The 23023-nt window shown below is 40.1% G+C and overlaps 1 protein-coding gene across 4 annotated transcripts in view; it reads left to right on the top strand.

Moving 5' to 3' along the window:
• Positions 1-21076: 21076 nt before the first annotated feature.
• Positions 21077-23023, top strand: part of LOC126262598 (neuroglian) — a 101963-nt gene continuing 100016 nt past the window's right edge. For 2 of the 4 annotated variants that reach the window (XM_049959341.1, XM_049959344.1), the window contains exons 1-2: positions 21077-21216; positions 21730-21807. In XM_049959341.1, coding sequence (XP_049815298.1) covers positions 21744-21807 — 64 coding nt within the window. In that variant the 5' untranslated portion in view covers positions 21077-21216; positions 21730-21743. Of the gene's footprint in view, positions 21217-21308; positions 21330-21426; positions 21646-21729; positions 21808-23023 lie in introns of those variants that run through there. The other 2 variants (XM_049959343.1, XM_049959342.1) reach the window with 2 other exon arrangements.

The raw sequence follows: 23023 nt of genomic DNA, 5'->3' as shown, positions 1-23023 counted from the left end.
GTGCAGCTGCATCATTACTGTTGTTTTGATAACAGAGCTTCACTAATAATGCCCTGCTACTTTTGTCCAGGCTCATGTTGACACGTCAACAAGTGCACTGCGACTGATAAGATGTGTGAGACTGTGAATCACGATGACTGAACATGACATCTGGTGGTCACAGTTGGAACTGGATAATGGCACTGTTACACTTGGAAATCGAGCACTGCATACTCTGGACATTAATGCTACCAAGTTTGGTACTCATACTAATTAGTTTCTGTGTTATAACATGTTAAATAGGGAAAGTTTAATCATAACTACCTAGTATATTCTCCCCTTAACTCCTTGATGAAGAATATATGAAGTGAAGAGATGGTCAAGAGTCAGAACTCAGCCAATAATAAGTGGGTGTGTATTCTGTGCTGAGACATTACAATATAGTGTTGCTTTATTTTAGATTCAGTTAACTACATCCACAGAACATGCACAAAAATTCAAAAGGTGATGTACCACAGTTGCAAACTGAATGAAGAAACAAGGAGCATCTTTTAATTCATTGACCTCCTCCTGTGCACTGACAAGAGCTTCAGAATTTAATTGTTTTGCAATTGTCTTGATATGTTATGAGAAAAGCTACAAGCCAATAACATGCTTGATATTGGCAGTGTTTCCTCCTGTTTCTGATGGAAAGCATATGTTAGCAGTTGGTGGTCCATGTGACAAGTGATCAATAGACCTTTCTCATTTATTTATTTATTTATTTCAGCAAAAGTCACATAAAGTCCTTTGTCATATGCTGCTTGTGAAGGTGATAGCTTCTAACTAACAAATTGGAGGGACTGCAGTTGTCAACTGATTATGACAACAGGTCTTCCTCTTCTTTATGGTGGGCACATTCCTTTCCACTGATTTAGTAGTCCAAAAATTATTGTACTTCTGTTGTCTTGAAAACACATTAGTATGGATTAATGACCAACCCATGTTCACATAGCTATGATGTAAATATTTGCCAAAGGTTGTGGAGATGATCTGCCTTGTCATGTGACATGGGAATCTTATAAATGTACTTGTAGCTGACAAGCGGATCATGTGTTACCTCATCCAAGAATTCCTGACAGTTTTACGCTGTTACCATGTCCAAATAGCATTTGGGTGAGGACATATGGTGTCCAGTCTACGTGTACTTTTTTAATGACCTGTGGAGCGGTTGCTATTGGTAGAACACGGATATGAGGTCGAGTGTTGAAAATACCTACTTGCCATGGGGATCATAATGACAAAGTCTTTAGTGTGCAAGACAGTGTAATATTATATTGTTGTCAGTGTGTTAATGTGCCCGTAAATGCCACATGGTCCCCAGCTGTTATCTTTCTTTGGTGCAACGTGCAGTGATAAAGATCAGCTGCTGTTTTATGGGTGGCATATTCCTTGGGTGAACAGTTGGGGGAATTCTTGTCTGGCCACGTTCAGGTTCAGGTGTCAAGTCTGTGCGGTTTTGCATGAATGGGAGATCCAGGCATCATGCCAGTTTTTTGTACTGTTGAACATCTTATAGGTACTGACATGAGAAATTGGTGGGTGATGCCTGGAAACTGGTATAGTTGATCACAGCAAGGAGTCTCTCGGCAATTGTCCAAATGCCACGGCATAACAAACGTATCTATAGCTCATCCATCACGCTATTAATCAAATGAATCATTGATAGTGAAGGTCAAATATGAGACCATAGAAAGACAGGAAATTCACTCCAGTAATTTGGTGAGGCATGCTGGTAACAATGATTTGTGTCAAAGACAAAAATCGATTGGCAGCATTACACAACCACTGTTGACTGATTAGCAGAGTACAAGTGACTGTCACAGAAGACAGCATGCTTGACGGACAGAGGTTTCAGCACCTGTACTAACTAGGAATTATAATTTCACCTTTACTTCTTTGACAAATGGTTCACAACTGTCTCCTTGGAAGCCAATCACTGTTACTATTTACGTCACTGGGCATTTCCCATATAACAAGGCAGGTGATACTGGCGGGCTTGATCATTAAAATTGCGATGGTACCAACATATATTTGCTTGTATCTATTTCAGTCCCTGGAAAACTGGAAAGTGTGCATAGGATGCTTTGTTTGAAGCTCTGATACTTGCCTGGGCAGTTCAGCTACTTGTGCCTCTCTTCTGCTTTGGAAGAGACAGTTACAACATTAGCACACAGATTTATCTTTGCTATGTGACTGGTTATTTGTGCCAACACATTAAGATTCCTAGCACATAACATCAAGATTTTTTGAGCAACTGAAGGTAAACATGATAGCCAAAACTTCAAAACTGCTTTAGAATGTCTTCTTTTATTGCAGCCCCCTCCCCTTCCAACCGTATTGGAGGAGCTGCAATAGTATACAATCTCCAAGACCTTCAGTACGCAAAAGTTTTTCTAGATGTTTGGTCCCATACTGTGATAGCCAGTGGATAAGGGTGTAATTGATTCTGACATACTTATGCTCCTTCTGCAACCATCCCTCTACCCTATAGCTCCTACCCCTGTGACTGTTTCCCATTGCAAACTTGCCCTATGCACCTTCCTATCACCACTTGTCCCAGCCCGGTAGCTGGCAAAACATATAATATCAAAGGGAGAGCCACCTGTGAAACAACACATCACATACCAGCTGTTAAGTAAACACTGTACAGCTTTTTACATTGGCATGGCTATCACACAGTTATAAGTCAGGATGGATGGGCATAGGCAGAGGGTGTATAATAGCAACACACAATATCCTGTTGCAGAGCATGCTCTACAACTTGACAGTCATGACCTCGGTGCCCGTTTCACCACACGCGCATTTGGATTCTTCCCGCAGACACCAGTTTCTCAGAACTCCGCAGGTGGGAACTAGCGCTACAACATGTTCTTGGTTCTTGCCACCCACCTGGCCTTAATTTAGGTTAATTCCTTCCATCTCAGCATTTCTTCACAGTAACTACTCCTTTATTCACTTAATTTCAGTTTGCTACATCTGTCATCTCCCGACCTTTCTATTTCTCTTCATCCCCCCTCCCACCTCTGTTACATACAATGCACTTAGCTTTTCAGTCTTATTAACTATGCACAATGTTTTAGTAGTAATCTCTGTCTTGAATATTACCCTATCTTCCACCTTTAAGCTTCCACCTTCTCATCCCGCCCGGCAAGTCTCATCTGACCTGGAGTTCTTTTCTGAACTGTACCATTTTCCTAAACCTCTACAGTCGTTTTCTTTTCCTTCACCCTCTTCCTTCCCCTGGAGCTCTTCTGCCAGAAGGAGAAACCACTGGCTATGAAAGCTTGTAAAAGTTAAATCTTGTTGTGTGTGTGTTCTCCTGCTGCCACTTAGTATGTGGATTTTTTATCTATCCATTTACATTATACAGCTTAGATAGTTTACAGTTGTTTCCATTACGTCCATCTCTGACTCAATTCCTCCTCTATGTGGTGAACAGCACTCTATCTTTTCCATATTGTTGTGTATTCTGACTTAAATTCAATCAAAATAATCTGACCCCACCAGCTTCTTTCATAATTTTTTTGTTGTCATCTGTTTTAATCTCATGACATTCAGAATGTCTGGTTCTGAACCATACCAAATGGGTTTATGAGAAGTTGGGTTTCACTCCATTTCAGTGGTACCAACCTTATAAGATTTTGAAAGTGTTCATGTTAGAATTAGATCTTCTCTTCTGTATCACTGTCTCCAATTAATACAGATGAATCAACTCCGAAAATATTACATTCACAAGTTGGCTGACATTCACAGGTAAGTTTATAGAGAGTTGAAAAAGTGTTGGTTCTAGTGTAGAATCTTGAGGCATACTTTACGATATCTTATTCCACTTAGAATAATCATTTCTAGCATTTGAATTACTTTCCTATTCTGTAAGCCACTTCAAAGAACTGCCACTACTGTCATATTTATATAAGTTGTAGTTTAGAAAGGCATGATATTCCATGTGAAAAGCCTATGTAAGATTATAGAAGAGTGTTGGAGCTTTTCAGCTTTGACCTAATGTTGAGCTGCTGTTTCCGACAAAGTTTCTTACTTCATTCACAGTGTTTTTTCCCTGTTGGAATCCAAAACCATTTCAAAGAATAATATTCTGCAATTTGCAGTGCAGCAATTTTATCTCATACTTTCAGCAAGATTGCAAGAATGAAATACACTCCTGGAAATGGAAAAAAGAACACATTGACACCGGTGTGTCAGACCCACCATACTTGCTCCGGACACTGTGAGAGGGCTGTACAAGCAATGATCACACGCACGGCACAGCGGACACACCAGGAACCGCGGTGTTGGCCATCGAATGGCGCTAGCTGTGCAGCATTTGTGCACCGCCGCCGTCAGTGTCAGCCAGTTTGCCGTGGCATACGGAGCTCCATCGCAGTCTTTAACACTGGTAGCATGCCGCGACAGCGTGGACGTGAACCGTATGTGCAGTTGACGGACTTTGAGCGAGGGCGTATAGTGGGCATGCGGAAGGCCGGGTGGACGTACCGCCAAATTGCTCAACACGTGGGGCGTGAGGTCTCCACAGTACATCGATGTTGTCGCCAGTGGTCGGCGGAAGGTGCACGTGCCCGTCGACCTGGGACCGGACCGCAGCGACGCACGGATGCACACCAAGACCGTAGGATCCTACGCAGTGCCGTAGGGGACCGCACCGCCACTTCCCAGCAAATTAGGGACACTGTTGCTCCTGGGGTATCGGCGAGGACCATTCGCAACCGTCTCCATGAAGCTGGGCTACGGTCCCGCACACCGTTAGGCCATCTTCCGCTCACGCCCCAACATCGTGCAGCCCGCCTCCAGTGGTGTCGCGACAGGCGTGAATGGAGGGACGAATGGAGACGTGTCGTCTTCAGCGATGAGAGTCGCTTCTGCCTTCGTGCCAATGATTGTCGTATGCGTGTTTGGCGCCGTGCAGGTGAGCGCCACAATCAGGACTGCATACGACCGAGGCACACAGGGCCAACACCCGGCATCATGGTTTGGGGAGCGATCTCCTACACTGGCCGTACACCACTGGTGATCGTCGAGGGGACACTGAATAGTGCACGGTACATCCAAACCGTCATCGAACCCATTGTTCTACCATTCCTAGACCGGCAAGGGAACTTGCTGTTCCAACAGGACAATGCACGTCCGCATGTATCCCGTGCCACCCAACGTGCTCTAGAAGGTGTAAGTCAACTACCCTGGCCAGCAAGATCTCCGGATCTGTCCCCCATTGAGCATGTTTGGGACTGGATGAAGCGTCGTCTCACGCGGTCTGCACGTCCAGCACGAACGCTGGTCCAACTGAGGCGCCAGGTGGAAATGGCATGGCAAGCCGTTCCACAGGACTACATCCAGCATCTCTACGATCGTCTCCATGGGAGAATAGCAGCCTGCATTGCTGCGAAAGGTGGATATACACTGTACTAGTGCCGACATTGTGCATGCTCTGTTGCCTGTGTCTATGTGCCTGTGGTTCTGTCAGTGTGATCATGTGATGTATCTGACCCCAGGAATGTGTCAATAAAGTTTCCCCTTCCTGGGACAATGAATTCACGGTGTTCTTATTTCAATTTCCAGGAGTGTAGTAATAGTTTTCCATGTTTTCCCCTGAGCCTTTCTTTAACAGAGGTTTCACTGCTGTATATTTAACACATTGGAGAACAACATTGTTTGAAAGATCAGTTAATTAATGAAAATATTAAGGGCCCTACTATGTGATAAATTTCTATAACTAGTAGTGTGGGTATCCGACACTACCCATAAAAATTTTTGTTTCTTAATGAAAAAGTAACACTTTCCACAGCCATTGACACAACATTTTTTTAAGCTTTCTAAAGTGCTCACATTCCTAATCAAGGCTAAAGGGATTTTTGAGACTTGAAAAGGTCACTGGAACCTTATGGTTTCATTTGATTAAAGCACCTGTGCCTGTGTTCCAGGCAAGGTCCCATGTCATTCAATGCTGAGGTGCTATCCCAGTACAGTTGGAGAGCCTCTGCAGTGCTGTTTGAGTTTTAGGGGGAATACCAAGCAGACTCAAGTGTGAATGGAAATTTGGATTGAGAGAGGCATGCTAGGGTAATCTGTGCAGCTGTACAAAGTCACTGTGCCATGGTGGTATAGTCGTTAACACTATGCCTATGAGCAGGAGACCTGGGTTCGATTGCAGGCCTTGGTAAAAATTTTCATTCATCCTTCAGTCTGCATATACACATCATAGTTGTTTGAGACTTGAGAAGGTCTCTGGAACCATACAGTTTCATTTGACTAAAGGGATTTACTTTACTCTAACAAAACGCTGTGTCAAACTCTGCTTTCATTACATTTAAGAAGGATTCGTTTAAGCAATAAAGATATTTGTGACAGGTTATACAATAATTTATCATCTGACTTAGTCAATTATATTACAATTTCTAACACCAAATGAGAATTTTACAACTGGCTGCCCTGCCTCTTTCATCCTTTGATGTTTGAAAATTAACTTATTATTTGCTTTTTACAGCATTGACAGTTGTCTTATATATAATTTTATACTTCCTGACATGCTATTAAGTGTCTATTTTCATTATATTTTCCCAGAACTAGAAACTTCTGTAACTTGAGTGATCCATTATGGTCAACTTGCCACTTTGTTACATATGGGTGTTTAAACAGAAAGGTTTCATTGGCATTTTCTCATAGTTCTTTTACTTGAAAGGGAAATGTCAAAACGCCATTCAACCTGTCTTAAATTACTACTAAATATGGATGAAATATCTTTTTCAATGTTCATAAGATTCTTAAATTGAAGAAAAATTTGCAAACATCTTAAAGTGCATAATTAGTTACTCCAGTGGCATCAGAGAAATGTAATTTTGAGCCAAACATTGACATTAATATTGAAATCAGCAGTCATTCCAGTTGTTTTCATCTCATGTTTACCAAGTGTTTTGAGCAGACACTGAAATGTAAGCAGAAATATTTTGTTTGTTGCCATCTCCAGAATTCTGTAAAACAAAAACTGCCATTACATTAATTTATAATTTATTTTGCAATGAAAAGGTACAAATGAATCACCTTCATCTGGTTTATTTCATGTACAAAAGCCATTTGCTATTTTGAAATTTCAGTGTTACTAAAATGTTTAGTTTCATGCTTCGTAACAATAACCAACATAACATCCAACAAGTTATAGGTTAAAGTATCATTACTACCATGGCAGATGTTCAAGGTGTAATGACTTTTTAATGGTATACTTTGTTTTGTTTCCTTAGGCCATCCATCCCCAGCATTAGGCAACCAAACTGCACAGTTCTCAGATCTGTGGGTGAACACAAAATACATTGATTTGATTTGATTTATTTCGTGTTCCACAGGTCCAACTGTGTTGGATACACAAGGACGTGGAACAAGTCAGTTTTTTACAAATACATCTGATAATCTTATAGCATATACAGAAATTTGAGTAAATAATTATATAAAGATTAATACAGTAAATTCTTTGGGCACCAATAGAGAAAAAGAAAATACATATTTTCTTAGAATCATTCAAACACTACAGAAAACAGATACAGAGCACACACAGATACAGAGCTCAGGTTAAATAACATTCTTACAAGGGAACCTCCCCATCGAACCCCCCTCAGATTTAGCTATAAATTGACACAGTGGATAGGCCTTGAAAAACTGAACACAGATCAATCGAGAAAACAGGAAGAAGTTGTGTGGAACTATGAAAAATAAGCAAAATATACAAACTGAGTAGTCCATGTGCAAGATAAGCAACATCAAGGAGAATGTGAGCTGAGGAGTGCCGTGGTCCTGTGGTTAGAGTGAGCAGCTGCGGAACAAGAGGTCCTTGGTTCGAGTCTTCCCTTGAGTGAAAATTTTACTTTCTTTATTTTCACAAAGTTACAATCTGTCCGTTCATTCATTAACGTCTCTGTTCACTGTAATAAGTTTAGTGTCTGTGTTTTGCAACCGCACCGCAAAACCGTGCGATTAGTAGATGAAAGGACGTGCCTCTCCAATAGGAACCCAAAACATTTGATCGCAAGGTCATAGGTCAACCGATTCCTCCACAGGAAAACACGTCTGATATATTCTATATGACACTGGTGACGGCATGTGCGTCACATGACGAATATGTTGTCGACCCACCTAACTTGCACATCTGGCAAATGGGTAAAAAGATTCTTCTACCTTGCCTGATTTAGGTTTTCTTGTGGATATGATAATCACTCCCAAAAAAGTAATGAAAACATAAGAGTTTGTCACATAAACTGCAACAAATGAATGCAACAGTTTCGCAGTCGCACAGTTTTCCCTGCTCTGTCAAAACATATGTTTTTTACGTTTTCAAATGTTTCCGTGTGTAGACCGTCAAATCCTGCATATGTCCTAGCAAATCTGAACATGTCCTGGAATTTTGGAGACCGAAGTTGATTATGTGTGAGTGCCTGAGCTTTGATAATTGTCTGAAAATAAAAAATTAAACGTTTCACTTGAGAGAAGACTTGAACCAAGGACCTCTCGTTCCGCAGCTGCTCACGCTAACCACGAGACCACGGCACTTGCAAGCTCACATCTTCCTTGATATTGCCTACCTTGCGCATGGACTACTCAATTTATATATTTTGCTCAATTTTTTCATAGTTCCACACAACTTCTTCCTGTTTTCTCGATTGATCTGTGTTCAGTTTTTCAAGGCCTATCCCTGTGCCAACTTATAACTAAATCTGAGGGGGGTGCGATGGGGAGGTTCCCTTGTTAGTGGCATTATGTCAACTTGTATTCTATAATCTTAAAATATTACAATTTATTTAGTTAAAAATTCATCTAGATTGTAAAAAGCTTTTTCTAGCAGAAATATTTTTAGTACTGTCTTAAACTTACTCTTGTTATGAATCTCTGTCTTTATTTCAGGAGGAAGAGCATTGAAGAGTTTTGCTCCAGTGTAGTGGACACCCTTTTGCGCCATGCTCAAATTTCTGAGCTCGCTGTGTATGTGATTCTTCCTCCGTGTGTTATGCTCATGATAACTACTGTTTGTTGAACACATAAGAGAAAAAATATATTGGCATGTAGTTGTGTATATTTTAAGTTTACGAAAACTATTTCTACATGAGTCTCTTGGACGCAATCCATAAGTAATTCTTAACGCTCACTTCTGTGCAATGAACACTTTCCTGGCTAATGGCTGGTTGCCCCAAAAAATAATTCCGTACTCAATGATAAATTTTACATCAACTGATTTGAACTTCCTGAAATCCTAACACTTCAGTGTAGCGGTAACTGTTACACGTGCATAAGCAGATGAGTTGTACCATATGCATGAATGGAATACAGATGGTTTATAATTACTTTTATTTTTTAAGAATAGTTGATTTTAGATAATGGCTAAAATTTTTGATGGATATTCATTTCTGAACACCAGTAAATTTCCACAATATTTAATAATTTAAGCTTTCTTGTCTTAAGCTAGTATTTAATAAAATTATTGCTCTTTCTACACTGCAGTCCATTGAAATTGCAACATGAGGAAGGATAGAAAATAATAAAATTTTACTTATTGTGTGTATACAGTACAGCACGATGAGAACATGATAAAATTTGTATGTGATTTGGGGATATACAGGTTGTGGAATTTGATGCACAGACCTTCCATTTTTGATGACTCTAACCTGGCTGATCATTGAGTCAAACTGAGCTTGGATTACAGAGAAGAGTAAAAGTCACTGTATGCTTCTTTAATTATAGAGGCTGGAGAATGGCGTCATTTCAATCTCTTGGCAATCAATGACAAGGTGTTTTCAACGAGTGACAGATCAGGAGAACGTGTTGGGCAGGATGGATTCTGAAAACATCAATCACATGAAACCTGACTCGCACTTTTCTCACATGATATACTGAAAGATTTGGATGAGGTGGTCAGGTGGATGCATTACTTTTTCTATCCGAAAAGCATTTACTCAGTACCGCAACTACGTTTATTGTCAAAATTTCGATCGTGTGGGGTACCAAGTGAAATTTGTGACTGGATTGAGGACTTTTTGCTAGAAAGGGCACAGAATGTTATCTTCGACAGGATGCCACTGTAAGATGTAGAAGTAATGCGGATGTGCCCCAGGGAAGTGTGTTACGACCATTGCTGTTTGTGTTGTATGTTGATGACCTAGTAGACAATATTAATAATAAACTCAGACTTTTTGTGGATGATATAGTTATCTATAATTAAGTAGCTACTATCTGAAAGAAGCTGCATAAATACTCAAGTCAAATATTGATAAGATTTTAAAGTAGTGCAAAGACTGGCAACTTGCTTTAAATGTTCAGAAATGTAAAACTGTCCACTTAACAAAACGAAAAAAACGTAGTATCCTATGACTGTACTATCAGCAAGTCAATGCCGAAACTGTCCAACTCATACAAATAGCTCGGTGGAACATTTTGTAGGGACACGAAATGGTATGATTGCACAAGCTCACTTGTGGGTAAAGCAGTTGATATACTTCAGTTTTGGTAGAATACTGGGGAAGTGCAACCAGTCTACAGAGGAGAGTGCTTACAAATCACCTGTGCAACTAGTTCTAGAATATTGCTCAAGTGTGTGGGACCCATATCAAATAGAAGTAGCGGGTTATTGAATGTATATAGAGAAGAGCAGCGAGAATGGTCACAGGTTTGTTTAATCCATAGAAGAGTTTGACTGAGATGTTGAAAGAAGTGAACTGGCAGAATCTTGAAGGTAGACATAAACTATCCCAGAAAGTCTACTAACAAGGTTTCAAGAAGTATGTTTAAATTACAATTCTAGGAATATACTACTCTATGTACTGCTCACATAGGGATCATGAGGATAAGATTAGATCACAGCACACACAGAAGCATTCAAATAATCATTCTTTCTTTGCTCCGTATGTGAATGGAATAGGAAGGAACCCTAATAACTGGTACAGCGGCGCATGCCCTTTGCCATGCACTTCACGGTGTAGATGTAGATATCAAGGTATGTCAGGACAGCTAGGACAACAAGCAGTCTTGCATTACCTTGTTGTAAGGTAACATAATGGAAGCCGTGACTGGCCTTAACTCATCAAAAACTGTCCAAATTGCCAGCTATGCAAACCAGAGGTGATTGTGTTGTGTACCCAATGGCATCCCATACAGTCACGTCAGCTGCTGGACCTGCATGACAATTACAAGTGCAATCAGCTGACAACATGTGTAGCACTTTTAACTTGAAGTGGCTGGCACAGGCCATCTACCATGCTGTATTCTGTCAACATTACCATCAACAATATTGAGGTCTCCTTCTGATACATTACATTATTAAGGCAAGCTTGGGATTCATTGTCGAACGAGATGTGCCCATTCCTAATATTCTGTTTCTCCCTGTGCAGATACGTCGCATACAAAAATACATTTATATTCAAAATTAGTTATGACGTGACAAAAATTAATTAAAAAATTAGAAACATTAAATAAAGAAACTTGTGTCTAATTCAATTCATCTTATTAATGGAAGTGGTGTACAGTTTTTTTTTTTTTTGGTGAGGTTTTCTTTCACTTTATAATGTTTTGATGGAAGATATTTGAAAATTTTTAACATTTTGCTGAATAATTGTTGGACCACTGTTTAGCTGCACGGTTAGCATCATTGCCTTTGGTGCAGAAGGACCCGGGTTCGATTCCCAGTACTTTCTCACATTTTCTCTGAGATAACGAGGTTGGAAACAGGTTCCACTCAGCTTCGTGAGGCCTAATGAGGAGCTGCTTGAATCAAGAAGTGGTGGCACCATCAGGATTTATCTGATCACTATAACGGCTGGAGGGATTGGAGACATACCAGGCAGCAGTCTGCCAGTTGCAGCATGCTAAGACCTAATCCATGAGTGGTTTTAGTGTTATGTTTACAGTTTGATGCTATGTTCGTATAACATTACATAGTCTACAATTTCTTAGTTTTAAATTGTAATTTACTTCCAGAGAGAACACAAGTTTAAACATTCAATTTGTGCATAGTCTGAACAAAGTAATAAAAGAAAGGTTTAAATAACTGAAACTGAATTCCTATTTCCATTTAACCTCAGTGATGTGCAATTTACATGACAGTACCAGCTAAATACACTGAAGTGCCAAAGAAACTGGTAAAGGCTTGCACATTCAAGTACAGAGATATGTAAACAGGCAGAATATGATGCTGCATTCAGCAATGCCTTTATAAGACAACAAGTGTCTGGCAGTTACTGATGCTGTAATAGCAGGTGGTCACGATTTAAGTGAGTCTGGACATGGTGTTATACTCGACGCATGAACAATGGGACACAGCACCTCTGAGATAGCGATAAAGTAGAAATTTTCCCGTACGACCATTTCATAAGTGTACTGTGAATATCAAGAATCCAGTAAAACATCAGATCCTCAACATCACTGTGGCTGGAAAAAGATCCTGCAAGAACAGGATCAACAACGACTAATGAGAATTGTTTAAAGTGAAAGAAGTGCAACCCTTCCACAAGCTGCTGCAGATTTCAGTGCTGGGCCATCAAGAAGTGTCAGCATGCGAAACATTCAATGAAACATCATCAATATGGGCATTCTGAGCCAAAGGACCACCCTTGTACCTTTGATAACTGCATGACACAAAGCGTTTGCCTCGCCTGGGCCCGTCAACACCGACATTATACAGTCGATGACTGGAAATATGTTGCCTGGTTGGACGAGTGTTGTCCATTATAATTATCCGGGCTGTTATGCCGTGGTCGGTTGATGAATTCTGTGTCAATTCCCAATGTTTCATCTCCGACTGCGGGAGACATCTTCAAGGGGGTCCGTAGCTCGATGGAAGGTCCAACACACCCTCTGGTTCGCTACTGACTGAGCCAGTGGTGAGCCAGTGGGTGTGTTGGACCTTCCATCGAGCTACGGACCCCCTTGAAGATGTCTCCCGCAGTCAGAGACGAAGCGTTGGGAATTGATGCAGAATTCATCAACCGACCACGGCATAACAGCCTGGATAATTATAATGGACATTAGATTTCCGGCCGTGAAAGTCTACATTTTAGTATTGGACGAGTGTTGTTTCAAATTATATTGAGTGGATGGACACGTACAGGTATGGAGACAATCTCATGAATCCATGGACCCTGCATGTGAGCAGGGGACTGTTCAAGCTGGTGGAGGCTCTGTAACGGTGTGGGGTGTGTGCAGTTGGAGTGATACAGGATCCCTGATACGTCTAGATATGACTCTGATGGAATATTGGCGTTTGGAGCCAAAGGCCAACTCTTGTACCTGTGATAACTCCACGACACAAAGCTTTACGCCTCGCCTGGGCCAAACAACACCGACATTATACTGTCGATGATCGGAAATATGTTGCCTGGTTGAATGAGTCTGTTTCAAATTGTATTGAGTGGATGGACATGTACAGGTCTGGAGACAACCTCATGAATCCATGGACCCTGCATGCCAGCAGGGGACTGTTCAAGATGGTGGAGGCTTTGTAACGGTGTGGGGTGTGTTGAGTTGGAGTGATACAGGATCCCTGATACATCTAGATATGACTCTGATGGGTGACTTGTACGTAAGCATCCTGCCTTATCATCCGCATCCACTCATGTCCATTGTGCATTCCAACAAACTTGGGCAATTCCAGCAGGACAATGTGACATCCCAAACGTCCATAATTGCTGCAGATTGGTTCCAGGAACACTCTTCTGAGTTTAAACACTTCCACTGGCCACCAAACTCCCCAGACATGAACAGTATTGAGCATATCTGGGATGCCTTGCAACATGCTGTTCATAAGAGATCTCCACCCCCTTGTACTCTTATGGATTTTAGGACAGCCCTGCAGGATTCACGGTGTCAGTTCCCTCCAGCACTACTCCAGACATTAGTCAAGTCCATGCCACATCGTGTTGCGGCACTTCTGCAAGAGCGCTTGTGCCCTACACGATATTAGGCAGGTGTACCAGTTTATTTGGTTATTCAGTGTAGTTTGTGACTGGGGCTAGACTCTATGGCATACAGTCTTGGTAAAGAGCATGTGACTGCTGCACAATACAAGCAAAAGAAAGCATCATGAAATTCTGCTAGACAAGCTCAAGTATTGTGGCATGAGTGGGACAGTGCACAAATGGTCTAATTCCTACCTAACTGGAAGAGTGCAGAAAGTTGAAATAAGCAGTTCTCATAATATGCAAAGATCAGCACATTCCTCAAACTGGGGAACTATCAAGAATAGGGTTCCACAAGGGTCAGTCTTGGGTCCTTTGTTGTTCTTAATATATATTAATGACTTGCCATTCTATATTCATGAAGAGGCAAAGTTAGTTCTCTTTGCTGATGATACAAGTATAGTAATCACATCTGACAAACAAGAATTAACTGATGAAATTGTCAATAATGTCTTTCAGGAAAATTACTAAGTGGTTCCTTGTAGACGCACTCTCACTGAATTTTGATAAGACACAGTACATACAGTTCCATACAGTAAATGGTATGACACCATTAATAAATATAGACCTTAATCAGAAGCATGTAGCTTAGGTAAAATATTCAAAATTTTTAGGTGTGTCCATTGATGAGAGATTAAATTGGAAGAAACACATTGATGATCTGCTGAAACGTTTGAGTTCAGCTACTTATGCAATAAGGGTCATTGCAAATTTTGGTGATAAACATCTTAGTAAATTAGCTTACTACACCTATTTTCACTCATTGCTTGCATATGGCATCACATTTTGGGGTAGTTCATCACTGACGAATACAGTATTTATTGCACAAGAGCGTGTAATCAGAATAATAGCTGGAGTCCACCCAAGATCATCCTGCAGACATTTATTTAAGGATCTAGGGCTATTCACGGTAGCTTCTCAGTATATATACTCTCTTATGAAATTTGCTATTAACAACCAAACCCAATTCAAATGTAATTATACTGCCACTAAAGTCTTTGGTCACTTACCAAATAGTATCAAAAGTCTGACAGATAACCAACAAGTATTTAAGAAGAAATTAAAAGAATTTCTGAATGACAACTCCATCTACTCCATAGAGGAAATTTTAGATTTGTTGTTGTGGTCTTCAGTCCTGAGACTGGTTTGATGCAGCTCTCCATGCTACCCTATCCTGTGCAAGCTTCTTCATCTCCCAGTACCTACTACAGCCTACATCCTTCTGAATCTGCTTAGTGTATTCATTCATCTCTTGGTCTCCCTCTACGATTTTTACCCTCCTCGCTGCCCTCCAATACTAAATTGGTGATCCCTCGATGTCTCAGAACATGTCCTACCAATCGATCCCTTCATCTAGTCACGTTGTGCCACAAGCTCCTCTTCTCCCCAATTCTATTCAATACCTCCTCATTAGTTATGTGATCTACCCATCTAATCTTCAGCATTTTTCTGTAGCACCATATTTCAAAAGCTTCTATTCTCTTCTTCTCCAAACTATTTACCATCCACGTTTCACTTTCATACATGGCTACACTCCGTACAAATACTTTAAGAAACGACTTCCTGACATTTAAATCTATACTCGATGTTAACAATTTTTTCTTTTTCAGAAACGCTTTCCTTGCTATTGCCAGTCTACATTTTATATCCTCTCTACTTCAACCATCATCAGTTATTTTGCTCTGCAAATAAGAAAACTCCTTTACTACTTTAAGTGTCTCATTTCCTAATCTAATCCCCTCAGCATCACCCGACTTAATTCGACTACATTCCATTATCCTCGTTTTGCTTTTGTTGATGTTCATCTTATACCCTCCTTTCAAGACACTGTCCATTCCGTTCAGCTGCTCTTCCAAGTCCCTTGCTGTCTCTGACAGAATTACAATCTCATCAGGGAACCTCAAAGTTTTTATTTCTTCTTCATGGATTTTAATACCTACTCCGAACGTTTCTTTTGTATCCTTTATTGCTTGCTCAATATACAGATTGAATAACATAGGGGAGAGGCTACAACCCTGTCTCACTCCCTTCCCTACCACTGCTTCCCTTTCATGTCCCTCGACTCTTATAACTGCCATCCGGTTTCTGTACAAATTGTAAATAGCATTTTGCTCCATGTATTTTACCCCTGCCACCTTCAGAATTTGAAAGAGAGTATTCCAATCAACATTGTCAAAAGCTTTCTCTAAGTCTACAAATGCTAGAAACGTAGGTTTGCCTTTTCTTAATCTAGCTTCTAAGATAAGTCGTAGGGTCAGTATTGCCGCACGTGTTCCCATATTTTCCTTTCACTCTGTACAGAATTCACGTCAGTATTTTGCAGCTGTGACTTATTAAACTGATAGTTCGGTAATTTTCACATCTGTCAACACCTGCTTTCTTTGGGATTGGAATTATTATATTCTTCTTGAAGTCTGAGGGTATTTCGCCTGTCTCATACATCTTCCTCACCAGACGGTAGAGTTTTGTCATGACTGGCTCTCCCAAGGCTGTCAGTAGTTCTAATGAAATGTTGTCTACACCGGGGGCCTTGTTTCGACTCAGGTCTTTCAGTGCTCTGTCAAACTCCTCACGCAGTATCATATCTCCCATTTCATCTTCATCTACATCCTCTTCCATTTCCATAATATTGTCCTCAAGTACATCGCCCTTGTATAGACCCTCTATATACTCCTTCCACCTTTCTGCTTTCCCTTCTTTGCTTAGAACTGGGTTTCCACCTGAGCTCTTGACATTCATACAAGTGGTTCTCTTTTTTCCAAAGGTCTCTCTAATTTTCCTGTAGGCAGTATCTATCTTACCCCTAGTGAGATAAGCCTATACATCCTTACATTCGTCCTCTAGCCATCCCAGATTAGCCATTTTGCATTTCCTGTCGATCTCATTTCTGAGACGTTTGTATTCCTTTTTGCCTGCTTCATTTACTGCATTTTTATATTTTCTCCTTTCATCAATTAAATTCAATATTTCTTCTGTTACCCAAGGGTTTCTACTAGCCCTCGTCTTTTTACCTATTTGATCCTCTGCTGCCTTCACTATTTCATCCCTCAGAGCTACCCATTCTTCTTCTACTGTATTTATTTCCCCCATTCCTGTCAATTGTTCCCTTATGCTCTCCCTGAAACTCTGTACAACCTCTGGTTTTTTCAGTTTATCCAGGTCCCATCTCCTTAAATTCCCACCTTTTTGCAGTTTCTTCAGTTTTAATCTACAGTACATAACCATAGATTGTGGTCAGAGTCCACATCTGCACCTGGAAATGTCTTACAATTTAAAACCTGGTTCCTAAATCTCTGTCTTACCATTATATAATCTATCTGATACCTTTTAGTATCTGCAGGTTTCTTCCATGTATACAACCTTCTTTCATGATTCTTGAACCAAGTGTTATCTATGATTAAGTTATGCTCTGCACAAAATTCTACCAGGCGGCTTCCTCTTCATTTCTTAGCCCCAATCCATATTCACCTACTATGTTTCCTTCTCTCCCTTTTCCTACTCTCAAATTCCAGTCACCCATGACTATTAAATTTTCGTCTCCCTTCACTACCTGAATAATTTCTTTTATCTCATCATACATTTCATCAATTTCTTGATCATCTGCAGAGCTAGTTGGCATATAAACTTGTACTACTGTAGTAGGCGTGGGCTTCGTGTCTATCTTGGCCACAATAATGCGTTCACTATGCTTTTTGTAGTAGCTTACCCGCACTCCTATTTTTTTATTCATTATTAAACTTACTCCTGCATTACCTCTATTTGATTTTGTATTTATAACCCTGTATTCACCTGACCAAAAGTCTTGTTCCTCCTGCCACCGAACTTCACTAATTCCCACTATATCTAACTTTAACCTATCCATTTCTCTTTTTAAATTTTCTAACCTACCTGCCCGATTAAGGGATTTGACATTCCACACTCCGATCCGTAGAACGCCAGTTTTCTTTCTCCTGATAACGACGTCCTCTTAAGTAGTCCCCGCCCGGAGATCCGAATGGGGGACTATTTTACATCAGGAATATTTTACCCAAGAGGACGCCATCATCATTTAATCATACAGGAAAGCTTCATGCCCTCAGGAAAAATTACGGCTGTAGTTTCCCCTTGCTTTCAGCCGTTCGCAGTACCAGAACAGCAAGGCCGTTTTGGTTAGTGTTACAAGGCCAGATCAGTCAATCATCCACACTGTTGGCTCTGCAACTACTGAAAAGGCTGCTGCCCCTCTTCAGGAACCACACGTTTGTCTGGCCTCTCAACAGATACCCCTCCGTTGTGGTTGCACCTACGGTACGGCTATTTGTATCGTTGAGGCACGCAAGCCTCCCCACCAATGGCAAGGTCCATCGTTCATGGGGGGGGGGGGGGGGGGGATTTTTAGATATAAATTAAGAGAGGAAAAAAAAATTGTTAACTTAATTATGTTGTTAAATTAACTTAATTATGTCATGTATTGGAAAATTTGACTCGTTCCACATCATTACAAAATATCGTATTCATGATCCATGGTACTAGTATTAATCTAATCTAATCATAAAGTGTAGACAGACATATGCTTACTGAAATGTGTTTGGCTGTGAAAAGGGTGATGGGTGAAGAAGCCTCTGATGACTACTGAAGCAGAACATGTATCAAAAGACCTCTCACAAAACCCCAAAGAAATTCTGGTTATATGTAAAGGCTGTCAGGGGCACTAATGGATAAGACAGGAATTGAAATTGATGGTAATGCAAAACAGAAGCGCTTAACCTTGTTTTGAAATTTGTTTTTGGAAAGGTTGCTCAGGGTATTGCTTAGAGTTTAATATCCCATCAACAGCGAGGACATTACAGACAGAGCAGAAGTTTGGGTTACAGAAAGGCGAGGAAGGATATTGGCCTTCCCCTTTTTAAAGGAACCGTCCTGGAATTTGCCTGGGACAATTTAGGGAAATAATGGAAAACATAAATCTGGATGGCCGCACAGGAATTTGAACTGTCGTTCTTGCGAATGTGCATGCAGAGTGGTAACCACTGTGCCACCTCGCTCAGTGTTCTGTTTCTGCTTAATTCTCATATCACTGCAAAGATTAATGATGTCATTGGTATTGAGAAACAGCTAAAATTACCAAAATTGAACAAGGCCCGATAGCCCAATATAATCCCTTTCTGTTTCCCACAAACAAAATTTTGTACCCAGAGTTGAAATGAAATACATGTCACACCTGTCTATAAAAATAATTCACAACACTATTGTCCAATCTAACTGATGTCCATCTGTCATGCAGCTCTGGAGCATATATGGAGTTCAAACCTAGTGAAGAATCTCAACCATAATGACCTCATCCATGCCAACCAAAATATTGGTCATAAGAACCCTAACAAACTTTTTTCATGTGACATTAAGAACTCAAAAATATCTTATGGCTATGGTGACTGTATGTCATAACTGGAATCGAACAACTTGGATGAACACCTATAGTATAAACTGTACGGATTTGATACAGAATGATCACTTAGGCTCAGTCACAGATAAAGCATGTGACAGACTTTGGTTTACCGAGTATGATACTAGGAAAATGCAAAGTCTACTTTTTTTTGATCAATCATAGTATACTACTAAAGTTTGTGAGACTAATACCAAACAGCCGATATTGGACATATACAAAGACGGGCAGCACAAATACAAATTGTCAGTTTTCTTCAACACTAAGGAAAATGTCTAAAGTGCTAAGTGCTGGAAATCTGAACTGGCAAATGCTTGAAGATAAGATGCCAACAATCTCGCTAAAGCCTTTAGAAAGTTCCAAAAACGATTATTAAATGAGCAACATACTATGGCCCACTATGTAGCACTTCCATAGAGACATGAATAGGGAATTAAACTCATTATCTCGCTCACAGAAGCGTTTAAGCTATTGTTCTTCCTCCATCCCATACCTAAATGTACTTTACGGTAATTTGGACGGTATTGATGTAGGTGTAGAAATGTTGTAAATGCTGCCAGACAGACAGGCAAAAGAAAGAAGACATAAAGCAAAGAGCTGCATATAGGGCTCTAAATGATAAATACGTAAAAAACTGAGCGAATGAACAACACAAAGGAAAATAAAGTGCACATGAAGACAACGTAGGAGATGAACTATGCGAACAGCAACAGACTGTAGCATACTCCATGAAGTACAAAAGATACGAAACCCCTCATAGTGACATCCGTAGCAGTGTGTGTGAACCATTATCCATCCATGAAAAAGCTAATAAACGAATCTTACAGATTTTTTTGAAACAGTTTAAGTACTCGGTACAACCAACAATGCAAGCACTGCCATTGTTAAATAGTGTGTTAAGTATTAAATATTAAACTAATGAACGAAAACGGGCGAGGAGTGTGGGGGCCGCCGAGTGCAAATTGTAAATGTTTCTTTAGTGTGGCTACTTTTCGATAACTACGTCCTCATCCGGATTGGCCTTCCTCCTTTTCCTGCGGTTTTTTGATCAGGAAGAGAACAACTGTTTCTAATAACTAATAAAATGATTGTCACTCGCATAACTGTCAATGTAACATAATGTGTCAGGACAGGCTCAACTGTCTACCGACATACAGTATTGTTGTCCAGCTTAATACTTAGGCACGCGCTATTAACTAGAGCTCCTATTTTTGTTGAGTCTTGCTACTGCTGTTTAAGACGAAGGGATTTTTGTTTAGTTTTCTGGAAATGACCGTCCAGTTCTCTGTAGATAGATATACTAATCCCAAATCATCTGTCTATGCACTATGATGAACTCCTCCTCCTGGCTGCCTCCTATTCGCAACGGTACTTCTCGATGCAACCAATTGCAGGCTACAGGAAGTGCCACTCCTTGATGTTTGTGTGTATCCAGTTGACAGAAATAGTACACTCTGTGTTCTCTATAAGATTAACAAATCAATATTGTATGAAAATTCTGTTAGATTTTTTTCGTTCTTTATCGATGAAGTATTTTATACCATAAATATATTGTCGAACGAAATTTCCATTGTACATTGCATGTCCCCACCAGACCAGTTGCATTTTTAGTTTTATGTGAAGCGAATAACATAAGTGAAGTGAGGACCGACTATTCCCGAATGATACTGTCTACAAAAATATATTTGCACTAGCACATTTCGTGTTTGTGTTGACGAATGTGGTCGTCACGTGACGCAGCGGAAAGACTTGTTGTAATGCATAAGTGCATAAAGCAAACATGAAATAAACTTTAGTTTACGATTTTTTTCTTTTATCGAGTGACGTGTGTGACAGGTATTCACCAATATTACAGTTCTGAAACTTATACGTCTTTTACTTGAGGGCCAGGACTGCGTCATTGCGGTTTTCCAGATCGATAAAGCTACTGCTGCGGGGAGTAATGGAGTGTTAGTAAAAACTCCGGAAGCCTTTTTACATTTACCAATTTTGCACTGAAGCACCGAAATGACGTTTGACTGGAGTTTATATTACCTCCATGTTTTGATACTGATAGTTTGGTCTTTTCTGAAATGTCAGCAGAGTACTGTGCATATTGTATAAATGTCGCGTCCTGGATAGTGGGTGTTGTCAGTTGGATCTCACGCCTTGGGGGGAATAGTCATTCGGTTAGATCATCAGCCTTTTGGGGCCAATGAATCAAACATATCACTGTAGAATACTCTCATAGCCTGTTGTGAGTCGGTAGGGACAGTGCTGTGCCGCGTAAGGACAGCGAAATTAAGTTTTACGGGTTACTTTGCGTTTTTAGTGTAATTTTCAACGTCGATTAATTAATTTCTTTTACAGGATTTCTGTGGAACATGGATTCGTTTTGGATTATACGATTAGTGGTATTAATCACGACTTCCCAGTGTCTTGCGCTAAGTAAGTATTAAAATACTAACCGATATATTTATATATAATGTCCTGAATTGCATGAAATGTGTAGGGCGTGTATGGAAACATTAGTGACAGATTGTAAAAACATGTGGTACACACTGAAATGGAACACACTTTGGATTCCCCAGGGAATGTTGAGTTTATTGTGGTGTCAACGCGAAATTACACATTGCAGTCCTGTTTGCAAATCTATTCCTGCAGATACCGCTTCGGTCAATAATTACTAATGTTAAATCCTGCCCCAACTTGGACGTTATTCATTCTGGAATATGTAAAGCGTTTGTGTGGCTAACCCACTGACGATTTCGGAAACAGAATTGTTTTAAGATGGGAGTTACTGCTTCTTTCATTTAGTCTTATCGGGGACCAAACTTGTTCAGCTTTGGGTTTTCCCTCCCAGAACAAAAGCCACCCTTTTCCTCCAGTGGCCATTTCCAAAAAGTAACTTGGTTTCAGGTAAAGCACGGTTTCAACAGAGTCTGAAAGACTTTTTGATAGGCAACTCCAATTCTATAGATGAATATCTTAACATACTGTTAAGCCAGCTTATGGAAAAATGTCTGCTAGATTTTAGTTTTGACAGCACTTGGTCACAATAGTCAAGATTAGTTATTTTTTGTATGATAAATTTATTAATAGTGCATAACAATGTTTCATTCTGACAGCGTGTTAATTCTGTAAATATTAGCTGTTCCAGTTTACTGCATTTTATTCACTTATTTCGACAATCCCTGACAAATGATCAGGGTAGTAAGTATTACATTCAAATGCTTTATGTTTTTATGTTATATTTTCTGACATTCCCACGAGAATCATCACATTTTTTGGGTCTATGGGATGAAAACTGAATCTATTCTAATGTAATCTATGGATCCACCTTTCTGTGCATCTGTTACAGAATTGTTACCCCAATATCCATTATAGTGCCTATCCTTCACTATCCAGGTGGTGTGACCATTTCTCTTGGGTCAGTAGATGGAAAGAGGCATTTCCCAATGTAATCTGTGTGCTCTCTGAATTTTGAAGACTCCAATTGGGCTGAAAGAATAAAAATGCATGTGCCTTCATTTTCTTCAAGTTTTACAGTTAAACATATCCTGTTTATTTTGTGCTTTGTGGCATACAAAACTCCAAAGCAGGCAGCTTGTTTGGTGTTGCAGCTTTACATTAACTTTTTATAGCTACTTGTCATCTTTGTGGA

This window comes from Schistocerca nitens, chromosome 6 (assembly GCF_023898315.1).
Source record: "Schistocerca nitens isolate TAMUIC-IGC-003100 chromosome 6, iqSchNite1.1, whole genome shotgun sequence".
Classification (NCBI taxonomy): domain Eukaryota; kingdom Metazoa; phylum Arthropoda; class Insecta; order Orthoptera; family Acrididae; genus Schistocerca; species Schistocerca nitens.
The sequence above is the reverse complement of the archived record's forward strand: the minus strand, read 5'-3'. Positions and strand labels throughout refer to the sequence as shown.